The 19977-nt window shown below is 42.3% G+C and overlaps 1 protein-coding gene across 1 annotated transcript in view; it reads right to left on the bottom strand.

Annotated features, from left to right (window-relative positions):
- The window catches only part of TRPC7 (transient receptor potential cation channel subfamily C member 7), a 150990-nt gene extending 134671 nt beyond the window's left edge, over window positions 1–16319 (bottom strand). The window contains exons 1-2 of the mRNA XM_036282146.1: window positions 16279–16319; window positions 14943–15720 (exon numbers count right to left, since the gene is read on the bottom strand). Coding sequence (XP_036138039.1) covers window positions 14943–15720; window positions 16279–16319 — 819 coding nt within the window. The remainder of the gene's footprint in view (window positions 1–14942; window positions 15721–16278) is intronic.
- Window positions 16320–19977: the final 3658 nt, after the last annotated feature.

Below are 19977 nucleotides of genomic sequence, written 5' to 3'. Positions count from 1 at the left end.
CAGGGCCGGGGACAAACTGCAAGTGAGGTATGCACCCTTAGCGGGAACCGAACCCAGGTCTCTCTGGACCGCAGGCCGATGCTCTAACCGCTGTGCCAAACTGTCCAGGGCCATATATTCTTTCCGACTGGTGTTTCAGGCTTCTTAGGGTGTATTCCTAGAAGTGGGATCACTGGGCCAAATGGCAGTTCAATTTTTAAGTTTTTGAGGTAACACCATATTGTTTTCCACAGTGGGTGCACCAGTCTGCATTCCCACCTGCAGTGTCCTAGAGTCCCCTTTTCTCCACACCCTCGTCAATACTTGTTTGATGATTTGTTGATGGAGGCCATTCTGACAGGTGTGAGGTGATACCTCATTATTGTTTTAATTTGCATCTCTCTGTTGATGTTGAACATTTCTTCATATGTCTCATAGCCATTTGTATGTCTTGTTTGCAGAGGTGTCTATTTAGGTCCTTTGCCCATTTTTAAATTGGGTTCTTAGTCTTCCTTTGGTTGAGTTGTATAAGCACTCTCTATATATTGGAAATTAACCCCTTATCTGATATATCATTGGCAATTATGCTCTCCCATACAGTGGGTTGCCTTTCCATTTTGATGATTGTACCTTTTGCTGTGCAGAAGCTTTTGAGTTTGATGCAGTCACATGTGTTCATTTTCTCCTTTGTTTCTGTTGCCTTAGCTGATGTATCAGTGAGAATTCTGCTGCGTATGATGTCTGAAATATTGTTGCCTACAGTTTCTTCTAGGATTTTTATGGATTCATGAGTCACATTTAAGTCTTTTATCCATTTTGAGTTTATTCTTGTGTAGGGTGTAAGTTGGTGGTTGAGTTTCCTTTTTTTTCCATGTGGCTGTCCAATTTTCCCAACACCATTCATTAAAGAGGCTGTTCTTACTCCACTGAATGATCTTGCTACCTTTGTCAAATATTAATTGAGCATATTGCCTTGGGTCCATTTCTGGGTTCTCTGTTCTGTTCCACTGGTCTATATGCCTGTTCTTGTGCCAGTACCAGACTGTTTTGATTACAGTGGCTTTGTAGTATAACCTGAAATCTGGTAATGTGATCCCTCCAACTTTGTTCTTCTTTTTCAAGATTGCCGTGGCTATTCGGGGTCTTTTTTGGTTTCATATTAACTTTTGAAGTCTTTGTTCTACTTCTGTGAAGTACGTTGTTGGTATTTTGATGGGGATTGCATTGAATCTATAGATTGCTTTGGGTAGTATGGACATTTTAATGATGTTAATTCTTCCCATCCATGAACAGGGTATGTGGTTCTACTTTTTTATATCTTCCTTTATTTCTTTTTTCAATGACTTGTTGTTTTCTGCGAATAGGTCCTTTATTTCTTGGCTTAAGTTTATTGTTAGATAACAATTTTTTTGCTGCAATGGTAAATGGGATTGTTTTCTTAGTTTCTCTTTCTGTGAGTTCATCATTTGTGTATAAGAATGCCATCGATTTCTTGATGTTAATTTTGTATCCTGCTACTTTTCCAAATTCATTTATTAAGTCTAGTAAACTTTCGATGGAGTCTTTGGGGTTTTCTACGTACAGTATCATGTCATCTGCAAATAATGACAGTTTCACTTCCTCCTTTCCAATTTGGATCCCTTTTATTGTTTCTTCCTGTCTGATTGCAGTGGCTAAGACTTCCAGTACTATGTTAAATAGAAGTGGCGAAAGTGGGCATCCTTGCCTTGTATCTCTTCTTAAGGGAAATGCTTTTAGTTTTTGCCCTTTGGATATGATGTTTGCTGTAGGTCTTTCATATATGGTCTTTATTATACCGAGCTATAATCCCTCTATTCTCAGATTGCTGAGCATTTTTATCAGAAATGGGTGCTGGATTTTGTCAAAGGCTTTTTCAGAGTCTATTGATATGATCATATGATTTTTATCTTTCATTTTGTTTATGTGGTGTATCACATTTATTGATTTGTGAATATTGTACCAGCCTCGCATACCTGGGATGAATCCCACTTGGTCATGGTGAATAATTTTTTTGGTGTATTGCTGGATTCGATTTGCTAGTATTTTGTTCAGGACTTTGGCATCTATGTTCATCAGGAATATTGGCCTGTAGTTTTCTTTCCTTGTAGTGTCTTTTTCTGGTTTTGGAATTAGGATTATGCTCGCTTCATAAAACGAGTTTGGAAGTCTTCCTTCTTCTTGAACTTTTTGAAATAGTTCAAGGAGAATAGATATTAGTTCTTCGTTGAATGCTCAGTAAAATTCTCCCGTGAAGCCATCTGGGCCTGGGCTTTTGTTTGCTGGGAGAGTCTTGATTACATCTTCAATTTGTTTTGTTGTTATCGGTCTGTTCAAGGTTTCTATCTCTTTCTGGTTCAGTTTTTAGAGTCTATGTATTTCTAGATATTGGTCCATTTCGCTTAGATTGTCCAATTTGTTGCCATATAATTGTTGATAATATTTGTTAACAATCCTTTGTATTTCTGTGGTGTCAGTTATTATTTTTCCTCTTTTATTTCTGATTTTGTATATTTGGGTTCTCTCTCTTTGTTTCTTGGTGAATGTAGCTAAGGGTCCATCAGTCTTGTTTATCTTTTCCAAAAACCAGCTCTTTGTTTCATTGATCCTTTGAATTGTTTTTTTGGTCTCCATGTCATTTATTTCTACTTTTTACTTTTTCCTTTCTTCTACTTGCTCTGGGGTTTTCTTCTTGTTTGCTTTCTAGTTCTTTAAGTTGTGGGGTTAGATAGTCTGATATTTTTCTTGTTTCTTGAGGTAGGCCTGTAGTGCTATGAACTTCCCTCTCAGAACTGCTTTCGCTGCATCCCATAGATTTTGTGTTGTTGTGTCTTCATTTTCATTGGTTTCCAGGAAGTTTTTCATTTCTTCCTTGACCTCCATGGTAATCCATTCCTTGTTCAATAACATGCTATTTAGCCTCCATGTTTTCAAATGTCCTCACATGTTCTTGTTGTAATTGATTTCTAGTTTCATGCTATTGTGATCTCAGAAGATGCTTGATATGATTTCAATCTTTTTGACTTTGTAGAGATTTAGTTTGTGCCCTAACATGTGGTCTATCTTTGAGAATGTCCCATGTGCACTTGAGAAGAATGTGAATTCTGCAGTTTTGGGGTGTAATTCTCTGTAGATATCTATTAAATCCATTTGATCTAGCGCTTCATTTAGAGTCTGTGTTTCCTTGTTAATTTTTTGTCTAGAAGATCTATCCAGTGATGTCAGCTGGGTATTGAAGTTTTCTGCTATGATTGTATTCCTGTTGATTTTTCCTTTGAAGTCTTCCAGAAGATTTTTAATACATGTTGGTGCTCCTATTTTGGATGCATATATGTTTACCAAGGTTATATCTTCCTGTTGGATAGATCATTTCAATATTATGTAGTGGCTTTCTTTGTCTCTATTTATGGCCTTCATTTTTAAATCTACTTTATCAGATATGAGTATTGCTACCCCAGCTTTTTATTGTTTTTTGTTTGCTTGGAAGATTTTTTTCCATCCCTTCACTTTCAAGCTTTGTGAGTCTTTTGTTGTGAGGTGGGTCTCTTGTAAAGAACATATATGTGAGTCATGCTTTCTTATCCAGTCAGCTACTATGTGTCTTTTTATCGGAGCATTCAAATCATTCCCATTTAAGTTGATAATTGATATGTACTTATTTATTGCCCTTTTTGTTTAATGTGATTCTGTTTTTCTTCCTATTTATTCTACTAATTACAGCAGTTTTTTTTTTCTTTTTTTTCTTTTTAGCATATCTTGCAGTGCTGGTTTTGTGTTAATATATTCCCTTAGCCTTATTTATTTATTTATTTATTTATTTATTTATTTATTTATTTTTGTCCAGAAACCTCTTTATTTGACCTTCTATTTTGAATGATAGCCTTGCTAGATAGAATACTCTTGGATTCAGATCCTTGTTTTTCATCACCTTGATTACTTCATTCCACTCCCTTCTAGCCTGTAGGGTTTCTGTCAAGAAGTCAGCTGAGAGCCTTATGGGGTTTCCTTTGTCGGTAACCTGTTTCTTATCTCTTGCTGCCTTTAGGATTCTCACCTTGTCTTTAATTTTTGTCATTTTTATTACTATGTGCCTTGGTGTGGGCCTCTTTTGGTTCTTCTTACTTGTGGCTCTCTGTGTTTCTTAAACTTGAATACTTTCTCCCTTCACCACATTAGGAAAGTTTTCTGTCACTATTTCTTTAAATATATTCTCTAACCCATGCCCATTGTCTTCCTCTTCTGGGACTCCTATGATGCAAATGCTATTACATTTCCCATTGTCCCACAGTTCTCTTAAGCTATCTTCCTGTTTCTTAATTGTTCTTTCCTTTTGTTTTTCTGATTGGTTTATCTTTTTTTCTACCCTGTTTTCCAATTTACTGATCCAGTCCTCAGCTTCCTCTGCTCTGCTGGTTAGTCCTTCCAATGTGTTCTTAATTTCTGCTATCATTCTTCATTTCCACTTGGTTGGTTTTCATTGTTTCTATAACTTTACTCATGGTGCTGATGTCCTTACTCATGCTGTTGAGCTTTCTCAAGATCATGGCTCTGAACTCTACCTCTGATAATTTGCTTAGCTGCATTTCATTGATCTCATCTTTGATAGAGTTCTCTTGTTCTTTCATTTGGGATTCGTTTCTTTGTTTCACCATTTTGGCTATCTCTGTGGGTTTTGGAGCCTTCCAAATTTTCCCTGTGGGTATTGGTGTTCTGCTGTTTGTGGCTCCCTCTACAGGGTTTGGATGAACCTGGGTGGGCCCACGTTCAACACCACTGTCATGTCTTACTTTCGTGGGTAGATTTGCAAGCTCAGGAAAGTTTCAGTTTTCCTCTAGCTTTTTCCTGGAGTCTAGTAGTCTCAGTTACTCATTGCCTTGGAATATAACCCTGGTGTTCTGCATAAGAGGAATTCCAGAGGGTGGGATAGATGCTGATTGTTAATGAGCCTCAATCTGCATTTCTTTGCTTTACCTGGGAAAGGCTGAATCTCTGAGAAGTGGGGGGTGCTTCTTTTTCCACAGTTCAGGGAAAGAGTACACTGGCCACCATCCTTTGTGGCTGAAACTCAGCAAAAACTCTGAGTTCCCTCCAAATCCCGTGTGTCCCCACAGAGTTCCAGTCCAGTTTGCCCTCTCTCTGCCATAGCTCCCAGGTGAGTGGCTGTGGCTATTTTAGCACTCTGTCCTGGTTCTCTGCGCTGTGGATCAGGCTTGCTCTTCATCCCCCAAGGGTGCTGCTCATAGCTAAGACTGCTTCTGTCCTAGGGCTCCCAGCCCACCACCGTCTGGTGCCTCCACAGATCCTACCAGTGTCTCTGTCCTGCTGCTTTTCTCTGAGGATTTGTCTTTATTTTAGTTGTAATTCCCATTTCATCCTGGGAGATTATCTACATAGTTTCTATTACTCTGCCTCCATTTTCACATCCTCTAAGCCTATGTTGTGTGCAGCTGGGTCTCACTGGCCTTTCTTGTGCCCCCATACCCTGCAGGTCCCACGGGTAACTGGATCACACAGTCCCTTTGGGGACCCAGCTCTATGCCTATGTTATGGGCTGCTGGGTTGCATAGGCCTCTCTGGTGCTTCAGCACCCCACAGGCCCCATGGGTAACTAGATCTCGCAGTCCCTGCTGGGTCGCACAGGCCTCTCTGGTGCTTCAGCACCCCACAGGCCCCATGAATAACTGGATCACACAGTTCCTGCTGGGTCACACAGGCCTCTGGTGCCCCTGCCCTGTGCAGTTCCAGCGGGCTTGCAGTTGGATCACACCAGTCTCTCTTGGGCTCTGGCTTCCCACTGCTCTTGTGGACTACTGGACAGCACAGGCTTCTGTGGAGCCCCAGGTCCTGTTGCTGGCAGCTGAGGAGTGCTGCCTCCCAGTGTGGCTCAACTCCTGCTTATCTTTTGTTGTAGTTTTTGTGGATGTGTCTTAGCTGCTGGTCTGTGCTTCTGTTGCCTGGGGATGAATGTCTACTCCCAAGCCTCTGTTGCTGGGAGTATATCTGGACTCTGATTGGGCTGCTACTGTGGGGAATGTTGCTGGGCTCCATGCTGTGTGAGGCTTCCATGACCAGTACCTTGGAAGCTCCACCACTATGCACCAGTCTGTGTTGACACAGAGTGTCTACTGGTCCGATGGTGCCAGGTGTGCTGGTGGGCTCAGGTGCTGGGCTGTAGCCGCTCCTACTCTCTCCTCTCAGGGAAGACCCAGGATCTTCCAAAATGGTGGGACCTCCCTGAGGTGCAAGGAGAAGCGCCCTGAAGGGCAGCTTTCGGTGGTAGCTGGTTGCTCCAGTCCACAGCACAGGAATGTTCTGCTACGCGGCTCTACACTGCTAGGTTTGGTCATCTGCCTACAGGTCCACTCACACTCTCTCACACACTCGCTCACTCATTCACACACTCACCCTCACTCCGGTCCTGCCTGCTGCCATCTTCCAACCTAAACTCAGCTGTCCAATTTTAAAAGGACAGTTTTAAAATTGCCCTTTTACTGCTTAGCATGATTTGTAAAGCTATATTTATTTGTGTGATTGTGTGAAGAATGCCTGTCTTTTCCACTAGACTACGAAGTCCTGAGGGCAGGAACTTTATTTTGTTCATCATCTCATTCCAGCACCTTACCCAGAGCCTGGCTCATACTAGAGGCTTAATAATGCTCAATGCTGAATGATCAGGTAGCTCTGGAATATGAGGGTCCATCCAGTTCTGATATTCTGTAAGTCTACAGACCATCTTCCATTCCACCCTCCTGATATATTTTTCACATTAATCTGAATGTGAATTTGCTAATAAAACACATGCCTCCATGTTGATGATGTATGCATCATCCTTGAGTAATGTTACTCTATTACGAGTAATTTATAGCATTGTAACTTTTTTCAGAGGAAAATCTTGCATTTTCATCATTTCAATTTAATTTAATTTGAGCTACTACTCATTGACTAATAATATTCTTAAGAACTGTCTCCATTTTCTCCTTATCTCTGATATTTCAGCCTGATATTTGTACTTGTATAGGAAATTATTTTTCCTCAAAATTTTTTGTGTGTGTAGTGATGAATCTTTTTCATTGAGCTATTTTAAAAAAAAGTAATCTCTGTCTGTGTTTAGCAGGAGTTGTGCCTGCCCATTTCCTTCTTTCTCTTTTGTTCCTCTCTCTTTTCTGTCCATGCTACTGTTTTTCACAATATTTTAGCAGCACTCCAGGCTTACTCAGTTTCAGTGGCCTGCTTTTTTCCAATTGGAAAATATTCCATTACCTAATTTTTAACCATGGAGCTTACATGTACATGGAATTTACATGTACAGTAACAACTGGGTGAATCATGATGTCATTTACAGAGATTTGGGTATGACCAAGAGTTCAGGTGGAGAAAACAAGCATTCCATTTTGGACATCTTACAGTTCTAATACTTAACTCCATTTTCCCCCCTTTTTTTTTTTTATTTATTTTTTTATCCTCACCCGAGGATATTTTTGAGGATATTTTTCCATTTTTTGTTTAGATAGAGTGGGAGGGAGAGAGAGGAAGGGAGAGAGAGACAGAAACGTCGATGTGAAGGGACACATCGAGTGGCTGCCACCCGCACGACCAACCAGGGCCGGGGACAAACTGCAACCGAAGTACGTGCCCTTAGCGGGAACCGAACCCGGGTCTCTCCGGATCGCAGGCCGACGCTCTAACCGCTGAGCCAAACCGGCCAGGGCATATTTTCCCCTTTTTAGATAAGAAAACTAACTTCTAATAGATGCCCAAGATTGTATGGTTGCCAGGAGATGGCTCTGGGACTGGAGCCCAGGTCAGTCTGATTCCAGAGCCCAGCTCTTTGCTTGCTATTCCAGAACCTTGAGGAAATGAAGCATGTCTGCCCTGTGTACTTACCAGAGCCTGTCCACTGCCCTTGTCCTCACCTAGCAAAGTGGCCTCCTTTGTGCCACCTGAATACCAATAACCTAGTGTATAGTGGCTGAGATTCTTGGCATAAACCCCAGAAGAGGAAAGTCATTTAACTTTGGGCATTAGTTATGACACAATGAAAAATTGTCATTAAAGGACTTGCCTTGGCCAGTTTGGCTCAACGGTTAGAGTGTTGGCCTGTGGACCAGAGAGTCCTGGGTTTGATTCCCACTAAGGGCATGTACCTCAGTTGCAGTTTATTCCCAGCCCTGGTTGGGGTCATGTGGGTGGCAACCAATTGATGTCTCTCTCTCTCTCTCTCTCTCTCTCTCTCTGTCTCTCTCTCTCTCTCTTCCTCCCTCTCTCCCTCCCACTCTATCTGAAGATAAGTGCAAAAATTTTCTTGGGTAAGGATAAAAAAAAAGGACACATTAATTAGCTCTTTTTCCTGTTATGATTTATTAATGAATGCCCTGGCAAAAGTGCTCCTCTAGACATTTAGATAGAAAAATAGAAAAAAACAAAGCTAACGTGGGCAGAGGTCACCTCTGTTTCTTTGAGATAAGCCAGTCCCTGATCTTATGCTCAGATATGAAAGCTGATAATCATGACCCCAGTGTGGACCTGTTGACTGGCATGCATGCTTTGAATGCACCCTACCTGTGCATGCTTAGTAAGGGGCCATCCCATCATAGCTCATCACCTGACACCCATCAGCTTTCTCTTTTCTGCTTTCATTCTGCATCACCAGGTACCCAAGCAGAGAGATTGAGTGACCCAGTCAGATCCCTGAGGGTACTGGGGATATAAGTGAGTGCTTTGAGGAGTTATCTGCTAGTGTCTCTTACAAAACAACTTGCTTTTAAGACCTGCAGCCTTCACAGCTTAAAAAATATTTTCCCAATGGAAAAGGAAACAGTTTTCAAGTCATTTCGTACATGTTAAGCAGGCATTTGTTTATACTACTAGCCAAGGTTTCAAACTTTGAGGAAATATATTTTCCCAGGGCATTGGTCTATAAAATTTAAAAATCCTAAAATTTTTTTGAATCATCTGAGAAACAGGTACAAACACAGATTCCACTGGAGGCAATGGACTCATTCAGCCTTGGCTCTGCCTCATGCCCAAGGTGGGCCTTTCCTCAGGCTTCCTGGCTCCTGATTCTAGAAGGCCAGCATTCAGGCATGCTCTGAGCTCTCCTTACCACAATACAAACTCACTCCTCCTTCTTTTCCCCTCCTCTTCTCTATTCCATTTTGATAAGTTTGCAAGCAGATTACAAACTGTCATCTCAACATCTTTACCTTCCACAAGGGAATCTCAGTAGATATCATAGCAGGTGGCAAATTGGTCGATTTATTATTATTTGCATTTTTAATTTGTGGTATTTTAGGCCCACAGAGGTTTTTTATGGGTCTTAAAATGGCAACATAAACATTAATACATAATTCATTATCTATTTTTTATAATGCATGTGGTTAGCAACTCATTGACAAACAGAAAATTCATCAACAGTTTGAGCAAGATGAAGCTACAACTCTAGCTTTCTGCCCCTACTCTCCCTCTCTGTGCTCTGTAAGAATAAGTCGCATGTGACTGAAGCACAGTCAGCAGCCTCTACACTGATGTTTTGTCAACAGGAAATTCTTTCTCAGTTGCAGCTTTGTTATGGTTCACAATGACCAAATCTCAAATAACTAAGGTGAAGTGTTTCTTGGGCTGCAACAGACTTGGGAACATAGGGTACTTTTCAATTTAAGCAAAAGATGATAGAGCAAGAGGGATCCCTCTAATCCCCATTCTGCTTATCCTTCTTTCCAAAGCCCTGAACCTCACTCTACAATATTCTCTTGCCTTTCCTTCCCATCCCCTCTCACCCCTGCTTGGCATTGCTGTTGGCATAACTCTGAATTGGAAGAAAGATTTAGTACCTGTAATCTTTTTGAAACAACAGCTCCACTGATAAGCAACACACATAGAATGCCCAGGAATTTGGTAAGACACCAGCAAAATAAAGGGGACCCTTAGCAATTTTATTAGAAAGATAATCAGTAAAGAAAACCAACCAGACTCAGTCAAGAGAAATGTGGAGACCTTACTATGTTCTTGGTGGCAGAAGCTGTAAATCAACTGAGATAGACAAAGTCCTATTCTTACCATTTTACTACAGGTACTTCTACACAGAGAGCCCATTCCAGCAGTGAAACACCTCTGAATACTGTAATTCATCTCATGCTGGTCTTCCCTGGCTCTGTCTCCTGCTGTATGGATAAACCAACCAACCAAAATATTATTTGTGTGCAGTGCTTTTAGACTCCACATGGTAGATACTGTGGGCAAGACCAAGAAGACACACTGCCCTCCAGGAGTTTAGTGACCATTGGCATCATACAGTGCAGCGAATGATTGGTCTTTAGTTATTTAATGTGGGTTGGTTTTATCCCTTCAACCACCTTGTAACTTTTAGAGCTTCCCCATTTCACCATGTCTGTCAGATACCTCTATTAAATCCATACATGCAGAGTTTAAACCATAGATAGAACTAATCACTTGTTTCATCAATGGAAATGATTATCCTTTTAGGATTGCCTTCATTTCCTTCATTAAGTATTTATGGAATGCTTACTAGATTTCTGGGCACCATTCAAGATACTAGGAAGACCTCAGTGAGCTTTAATATTTTTCTAGACCCAAGATTAGAGAGTCATAAGAAAATTTTTAAACAGCTGTATCATTTCCACATTAAAAATATTGATTTTTTAGCAGACATCTGACTTCAGCCACAATTTAAAAGAGATCTTGACTTAAGCTGTACTTCTTGCTAGTGACTAGATTCTATTCTGGTGGTAAATTAAAATGACTTTCAAAACAGTAGCCTTGTCAGCTAAATCCAGGTTTTCATGCACAATGTTAGGAGACCCACTTCCAGAATGAGTGTTTTAGAGGCTTTTAAGGATGACATGTCATCTCCATTGAGAATCTGATCGCTTTTTTTATATAGTTGGTGGTGTTGGGTCATCTCTATAACACATGGCTATAGGCAGTAATGTATACAGTCAATCCTCGCCACTTCTCACTTCAGGGCTTCACTCTATTGTGGTTTTATTCAAATATATTCATTAAAAGTTGATCGAGACAGTGAAAATGATACAGCATGCGCCTGGTTGTCTGAGTCAATTATACACCCCTGTATTACAATTACGATTAAAATTATTGTACGTATGGACTGTAGGCCTATGTATTTGAGCACCCCAGGAATCCTTCAATGCCAGGTGCAACCACTAGACTAGAGTCTGGAACAGATTAATCGTGATAAACGAGGGACGACTGTAGTTCCCTTAAGGCAGAACAGACTCCTACGGAGTCTGTTTAGAATACATTTTAGAATACATGCGTTTACTCTTTTTTTTTTTTTTTTAAAATTCTTACCTGAGAATATTTTTTCCATTTTTTGTTCAGATAGCGAGGGAGGGAGGGAGGGAGGGAGGGAGAGAGAGAAACATCGACATGAAAGGGACACATCAAGTGGCCGCCACCCACACAACCCAACCAGGCCAGGGACAAACTGCAACCGAGGTACGTGCCCTTAGTGGGAACTGAACCCTGGTCTCTCTGGACCACAGGTCAACACTCTAACCGCTAAGCCAAACCATCCAGGGCCATTTACTCTTTATTCTTTTATTTTTCATATATTTACATATATATGTGTAAATATATATATATATTTGTTGTTGTCGTTAATCTTCACCTGAGGATATTTTTTCATTGATTTTTAGAGAGAGTGGAAGGGAGGGAGGAGGGGAGAGATAGAGAGCGGGAGAGAGAGAGAGAGAAATATCCATATGAGAGAGGTACACATCAATTGATTGCCTCCCACATGACCCCAACCAGGGCTAGGGGTCGAACCTGCAATCCAGGTATGTACCCTTGACCGGAATCAAACCCATGACCCTTCAGACAGTGGGCCAACGTTCTAACTGCTGAACCAAACCAGCCAGGGCTGCTCTTTATTTTTTTTATTACAATTTGACTTCCCTCTTGGTAAGCTGCCTCTTCTCTGAGAAGATTTCTAATGTCAGGAATGCACATGCAAGGATAGTTGAATAAGTGATAAGGTTCTAAATGAACACTTTTGTTAATTTATAACACACACTTTGTCAACAATCTGAAAGACATTATTTCAAACAAAAGGATATGAATGTATATTTATGTGAAATCTTATCTGCTTAAATTGTTGCATTGTAGAGTGTATTTGTCATGTTAGTAGATTCTTAATTGTCCATAATTTTCATAATTTACTCTTAAATCAAAATATCGTAGTAAATGCTTTGAGCAAACTTCAAATTTTGGATATCATATACTCTAAAACAGGCTTTTGGTTTTAGTAAGAGGAAACAAATGGCCCAGATGCAATTCCAAATGTTAGTTTAGCATCATTTTATTTAGTAAGGCTGACATGCTCCCAGGTTCCAGATAAGTAGAGAACTGTGCCATTGTCCTGATAATCTGATTCAAAAAACAATTTTTCCTTGAATCATTTTTTTCTTGGCCAGAAATACACATCTAAATAAATCGGCTTAGCCTCTTTTTTTTTTTTTTTTTTACATAACCTATATGCAGATTCAGTCTGAAGCCCGGGGAATAGGACTCCACCAAGTTTCCTTAGGACATTATTAGCCTTATTGTTGATAGATGGAGTTTATTGTCTAGAAACAAGAAAAGGAGAGGCAATGGTTACATTTTTTGTGGGCTTCTTTGGGTAATCTCTACATCTATATCCACCAATTTTTCTAGATGAGGCTATGAATAAGGCAGGATGTAGGAAAGTATCTTTAGTTCAGTAGATGGGTCCAAGATGGGGAGACAGATGGAATAAAATTAGTTAATTATAGTATTCTTCATCTATTCATAGTTTCTGGTGCCCTGCAGCTACCTCTAGGCCTGGTTCTTCTGTCCCTGGCTGTGAGTTATCCCATTTCTACGGAGAGGCTTTCATGGCCTCATGCACCCATAGCTAAATTGTCTTCTTCTTTGGTTGCAGTGCCTCACACTCCAAATCCTCTAACTGATCTTACCTATCAGTCAAGTAAATTCTCAAAAACTCTGGCTTTCATCATTTAGTCCCCTAATCACAAAGTTTCAGTGGCTCTCCATTTCCTGCAGGATAACATCCAAAGTGCTCAGCCTGACACACAAGACCCTCTGATGTCTGCCTCTATCTCACCTCCTCAGCATTCCTCCTGTGTGCCTCTACAGGAAGTCTGGTCACATGCAGCTTCTCATCAGTCCCTGGCCTGCTGTGGGCCATTCTGGACCACACCTTCACTTGCCTCCTCTGAATGCTCACCTCTTTTCTCACTGATCCAATTCCTTCTGCTCAGCAAGGCCCAGCCCACTTCTGTTTCCTTCTTTGAGATCTTCCTGAGTGATGTGGTCCATGAGGCTTCCTTTGTTGTGAGTTGGTACCCATCCTCAGCCACCTAATTATGTCCCGTGCAGGGGCAGCTCTTGCACTGACATTTTGTTTGGGGACAATGAACTTCTCTCCTGCAGGTGACATGATTTCCTAGCTCTGTGTCAGCCCCATAGGTAATCCCTTTTTAATATGTTCCATGGCATCATAGGCTCTAATTGAATGGCAAGATGAGAAATTATGAACTCAGTTGTAATTTCTACTCTTCCAGCCATACTTTCTGTAGTGGAATATTCCTTTGTCATTCAGATAAAGATAAATGAAACTCTGAGAAGCCCAATGTATCAACAAGGCCTTTTATTTGCAATTTCCTATAATGGCTAAGAGCTGGCACAGATGACCTACCACAGAGATTTGAATAATGGCTTTGCTACTTACTAGCTATATGGTATCTCTCTACCTTTATGCCCTCATATAAAATGAAGATAATAGGCCCTGGCTGGGTGACTTAGTTGGTTGGAATGTTGTTCCATACACTCAAAAGGTTGCAGGTTTGATTCCAGGTCAGGGCATAGGCCTAGGTTGTGGGTTTGATTTCCAGTCAAGGTGTGTACGGGAAGCAAGTGATCAGTGTATCTCTCTCACATTGATGTTTCTCTCTCTCTCTTCTCCCTTCCCTTCTGTTTCTCAAATAAATAATAATAAAACATATCCTTGGGTAAGGATTAAAATGAAGGCAATAATGGTAACCATGTCAATGATTGTTGAAGGGATTAAATGTCATATTAAGGCACTTAGTTTTTGGCACACAGTAAGTGCTCACTAAATGTTTGCTTTTAATTATTATTAAACACTCAGAAGAATTAGGTCGCAGTCCTCTCTTTCAGGGGGAATGTCAGTTGACCGCAGAAACATAGGCCAACTATTGAATAATAGGCTATGTGGATGGGTCGCCATCTCTTGACCTAGCTAGGTAGGTCCAAGTGTAATCAGGATGGCTGAATTACAAGGCTTTGCCCCATGTCCATCTACTAGAGTGACAAGCCCAACTCCACAGACATTTTATTTTAATTTTCATGTACCTTCTCCTCAGCCCTTTGACAGGACAATAACAATAGCTTCCTAAATCGAGAAAGGCTGCTACTATGTCTTTCTGGCATTAAATAAGAGATTGAATCTAGGATCAGCACAGTCCAGGATGGGATAGAGATGTGAACAAGACAATCAAAACCATACGGGTGAGACAGAAAGTCCAAGACCTGGACTAGGAAACCACCACAGGACTTCAGGCTCCTGAGCTTCCTGGGTCTAGAGCTGAGGCATCTGCACCAGACCATAATGCAACCCTGCCTGCCTGCTTCTTGTCTTTTGCAGCATGGATTTGTGTCTAAGTCATTCCTTTACTACACTTACATGATTTCAAATATTCCCCTTAATTGGCTGTTTTTTGTTTGTTTTTTCCAGGCCTACATCTGACAGGTTGAAGAAGTGACCTTCCTCTCTGTGAGCCCCAAAGAAAAGACCCTGGGGCCTTCACCCTGTGTTAGACTGGAAGACAGCCTGTTCAGATACTGGACACACCTGAAAGAGCCCACTACACAGGCTGCCTGCAAGTTGGTGAGTGGTGAATTACCTTGAATTCAGTCTCAATGTTGGCTAGTCTGGCTAACTCATTGCTTAGCTCCAGTGCAGTGAGGACAGGGTCTTCGCTGGACAGAGACAAGTAGGCAGCACTTGCCAGTCCCTTGTAAGCATTCATTCGGGAACGTGAGTGGCTGAAGGAGTCCTTCCGCTGCTTCTCAGTGCACTCGTTGCATTTGCAGAAGTAGTCGTGGGGCCGTTCAATGCGGGCACCCTTGAGTAGGAGAATGTGCACAATCTCATACTCCTGGCAGTGGGCTGCTAGAATAATGGGCGTGATATCATGGGAGAAGCGCGTGCCGTCCTCATCGTAGGCATAGAAGTCGTCATCGCGGAGCTCCTGCTCTAGCGGGCTGAGCGTCAGGCGCTGGCCCTGGGCGAAGGCTGGGTGGTTGAGGATGGCTTCCACAATGCGCACATAGCCCTTGCTGATGGCCAGCAGCAGTGCATCTCCCACCCGTGCCAGGTTCTCCTTCTTGAGCAGCAGCTCTGTAACTTCCAGGTGTTCATTGCCCACAGCCAGCTGCAGTGCATTCTGTCCCATGTAGTCTACACAGTTGAAGTTGAGGGTCTTGGACTCCTCCAGCATTTTCCTGACCACGGGGATGTTGCCATACTCGGCGGAGTCCAGGAAGCGCTCCTCTTCCGGTGTCAGACTGGTGCCCTTCTCGTTGAACATGTAGGCGGGACCCCGGATGGCCTGGCGGCGGCCTTTCTCCCTCAGTGTTGTGTGCCGGCGCTGCATGTTTTTGAAGGTGCTGCTCCCCAGCCTGAGGGGTGACAAAACAAAGATGCATGGTTACTCTCTCATGGGCCTGTGGGTTCCCTAGGAGCAGAGTAAACAAAAATTGTTGAGCTAAAAAAAAAATGTTGTGATTAGAAGCTTAGGAGAAATTGTGAAATCTTATTGGAAAATAATTGTGTTATCACTGAGATTAAGACAAATTGGATAACCTGTACTATTCTTATTCCAGTGGAAGTATTGAATGAGTTGTCCAGCATCTACACTGCTTGTGGGGAGGAGTCGAGGCAGAGCTGAAATGTGGGTTTAAGTGGGGTGTAATGGGAAGTGGAGGTGGTGAGTATAGGGTGCTAATATGGCTGTCACAGGCCAGGGGCTGTTGGTTTTATTTCTATTTGTGCAAAACTGAGTATGTAACATCTCTGTGCTTTTAGTACAGTGCTTCTCTGCACTTTTATCTGTACACTGTGAATAATTTTTTGTGTGCCATTGGGTCCATAGAAGGATTAAATGAGGTTAACAGGTATGTAGTAGAAAGTACTTAGTCAGTGTTGGTTTTATCTGTCCCCCCTCCCCCACCCCTTGCCTCAGTTCTCCAAAGGGTTTTTTCATAGAGATGCCCACCATGGATACTACTGCCTTTGGTTCAGTTGTATTGTTCCCAGTGACAAAACTGCAACAACGTACAAGCCGACCACATACCTCTGTTTCTATATTCAGTGCTCTCCTGTATGAGAACTATGCTTTCTTTCTGTCCCCATGGAGCCTAAGCACTTACAGAAGGGTAGATGTGGTAGGGAGACTCATTCCACTTACTGATGGTCTCCTAGCAGCCCTCCTGAAAAAAGTTAGCCATAACTTCTTAGGATCGAACCTGGGATTTTTTATTGATGGGAAGGCAGGTCAATTTATATGCTAGATTCATTTCTAACTTGTTCTTTCCCATTGATGGGAAGGCAGGTCAATTTATATGCTAGATTCATTTCTAACTCGTTCTTTCCCATTGTGGCATAGTGTAGAGGTTAATTCTATTACTACTAGTAAAAGCAGTTACCATTAATTAAGCACCTATTGTATGCCAGGAGCTATACTAAGAAGTTAAACTTTGCATGTATTACTTGTGTAATTCTTGCATTAACCCTATGAGGTAGATAGTATTGTCTTAATCTCAGATGAAGATCCTGAGACAAGTAGGGCTAAGAAACAGGTTTTGAGGTCAGAAGGTGTAGGTTCAAAATTCTGGCTGCACTTTTGTCAGTCTTGCAACTTTGGACAAGTTATCTGATGTTTAGTTTGCCAGGGTTTTAAATGGACAAACTAGAGAAATAACAACTATAGTGTAACTTGAGCTTGAACCAGCTAGTCTTTGGAACTTGAGCAGGTCCCCAGTTCAAGATGCTTTAAGTGAAAAATAGAGAATCTGGATCAGACATATTCTAACTCTCTATGAATGTGAACATTTTAAACCTTTCTGATGCTCCAGTTGGTCCTACTCATATTTTTTATTCTCCTTTTCTAGTTTGCCCTCACTCATATTACTCAAGTGTCATTCGAATGGCATACATTTCTTACTAAAGAGTAAGTACTTGAGGATTTGTTTTGAACTACTTTCCATGTTCCAAACTGTCTATTTGTTATTGGCCATGTCTCCATGCATTAAGGATACTCAGTATTCCACTTAAGCTATTTGTTAAAAAATAATCACAGAGGAAGTCTTTAAATTAAACCTAGTGTTTTGAGATTTTAAAAAAAATAGTAGTGCCACTTAGTCTCATGATTAATAAAAAATTTTGGGCTTTTTGTTAGTTTTCTGCTCATTTTATCATTTGATGTGCTCAGAACCTTTTGGTTTTAGCTCCTTTAAGGGGAACTATCTGGTATAAAGCAAAGACTTGGAGGTCAGAGTTTGTACTCTCATCTTGCCTGGGCCTGAGTCACACTTCTTGGGAGAAACTGCTAAATGATTCAGTGGAGCAGCTTATTTAGCTGCAAAAGTAAACAGGATAGGTGGCAGGCAGGACCGGAGGGAGGGTGAGTGTGTGAGAGAGTGAGCGAGTGTGTGAGAGAGTGAGAGTGGATGAGAAGGTGGACGACCAAACTCGTGCAGTGCAGAGACGTGGAACAGAAGGTTTCTGTGCTGTGGATGGGGAGCAGCCAACTACTGCAGTAAGTGGCTCTTTAGGGCACTTCTCCCTGCACCACGGGAGGTCCCACCATTTTGGAAGATCCTGGGTCTTCCCTGGGAGGAGTCAGTGGGAGCGGCTAGGGCCCAGCAACCTGAGCCTACCAGTGCACCTGGCACCGTTGGACCAGTGGACACTCTGTGTCAACACAGACCAGTGCCCAGTAGTGGAGCTGCCAATGTACCGGTTGCAGAAGCCGCAAACAGCTGGGAGCCCAGCACCATCCTCTCTGGTGCCTCAACACCCTGCAGGTCTTATAGGTAACTGGATCGCATAGTCCCTGCACCAGGCAACAGAAGCACAGACTAGCAGCTGAGACCCATCCCCAAAAACTACAGTAGCAGCCTGATCAGAGTCCAGATATACTCCCAGAAACAGAGGCTGGGGAGCGGACATCCATTCCCAGGCAACAGAAGCACAGACCAGCAGCTGAGACCCATCCCCAAAAACTACAGCAAAGACTGAGCAGGAGCTGAGCCCCACTGGGCAGCAGCACTACCCAGCCGCCAGCAACAGGACCTGGGGCTCTACAGAGGCCTGTGCTACCCAGCAGCCCACAAGGGCTGTGGGAAGCCAGAGCCCGAGAGGGACCAGTGCTATCCAGCTGCCTGTGGGACCTGAAGGGTGCAGTGGCACCAGAGAGACCTGTGCGACCCAGCTGCCCACAAGATAGGTGTAGAGACAGGTCTCCAAAGGGACTGTGAGATTCAGTTACCCATAAGACCTGCGGGGTGTTGAGGCAACAGAGAGGCCTGTGAGACCCAGCAGCCCACAAGATAGGTGTAGAGCCGGATCTCCAAAGGGACTGTGTCATTCAGATGCTCGTGGGACCTGCGGGGTGCTGGGGCACCAGAGAGATCTGTGCAACCCAGATACCCACAAGATAGGTGTGGAGTTGGGTCTCCAAAGGGACTGTGCGATCCAGCTGCCCATGGTATAGGCAGGGAGCGCGGCTCCAACAGAGCCTGAGTTATACAGCTTCAGGAGGCACCAGCAACCAGCTGGGAACACAGCTCCAGGGGCCCATGTGATCCAGCAGCAGCAGCAGAACCTACAAGGATGCACCAATACCAGCTCCCAGTAGTCAGTCCTCCAGGATCCACAGCAGGGAAGAGGCGACACACAACAAAACAGTCTGGGAGGCATAGTAGCCTTATTTGATATACAGTGAGCTGCATACACATTCAAACATTCCTCAGCGGGTCTAGAGCTACCAGATGGCTAAAATGGGGAGATAAAGAAACAACGCTCAAAGGAAGAAAAAGAAGAATCACCAGAAAGGGAACTACAGCCCTGGCCAGTTTGGCTCAGTGGTTGAGCCTCAGCCTGTGGACCAGAGAGTCCCAGATTCAGTGGGCACATACCACCAAAAAACAAAAAAAACAAAAAACCTACAGGAAATGGATGACAGCAACTTGTCAGATAAAGAATTCAAAGCAATGATTTTTAAGGGTGCTCAAACAATTTGGTGAGAACTACAAGCAACTTAATAAGAATTATGAAGAGCTCACTGGAAACTATTTCAACTTAAAAAAAAGAGGTAGAAACTATGCATAAAAATCAAAAGGAAATAAAGAATGACATAGCTGCTATGAAAAATACCTTAGAAGGGTTTAATAGTAGATTAGAAGAAGCAGAAGACTGAATCAGTGACTTAGAAGACAAGGTAGAGAAAAACACCCAAATAAAGAAGCAAATGGAAAAAAAGTTTTAAAAACAGGAGGAGCATTTAAGGGAGCTGTGGGACAATACAAAATGTAACAACATTTGCATTATAGGGGTACCAGAAGGAGAAGAATCAGCGAAAGGAATAGAGAACCTGTTTGAAGAAATAATGACAGAAAACTTCCCTAAACTGGTGAAGGAAAAAGTCACACAAGTCCAGGAAACACAGAGTCCCAATCAAGATGAACCCCAGAAGACCCACAGCTAGACACATCATAATAAAAATGGCAAACATTAAAGACAAAGAAAGAATCTTAAAGGAAGCAAGAGAGAGACAGAGATTTACCTACAAGGGAGCTCCCATTAGACTGTCAGCTGATTTCTCAATTGAAATGCTGCAGGCCAGAAGGGAGTGGCATGAAGTGTACAAAGTAACG

Source organism: Molossus molossus, unplaced genomic scaffold (genome assembly GCF_014108415.1).
Source record: "Molossus molossus isolate mMolMol1 unplaced genomic scaffold, mMolMol1.p scaffold_m16_p_4, whole genome shotgun sequence".
NCBI classification, from domain to species: Eukaryota; Metazoa; Chordata; class Mammalia; order Chiroptera; family Molossidae; genus Molossus; species Molossus molossus.
The sequence above is the reverse complement of the archived record's forward strand: the minus strand, read 5'-3'. Positions and strand labels throughout refer to the sequence as shown.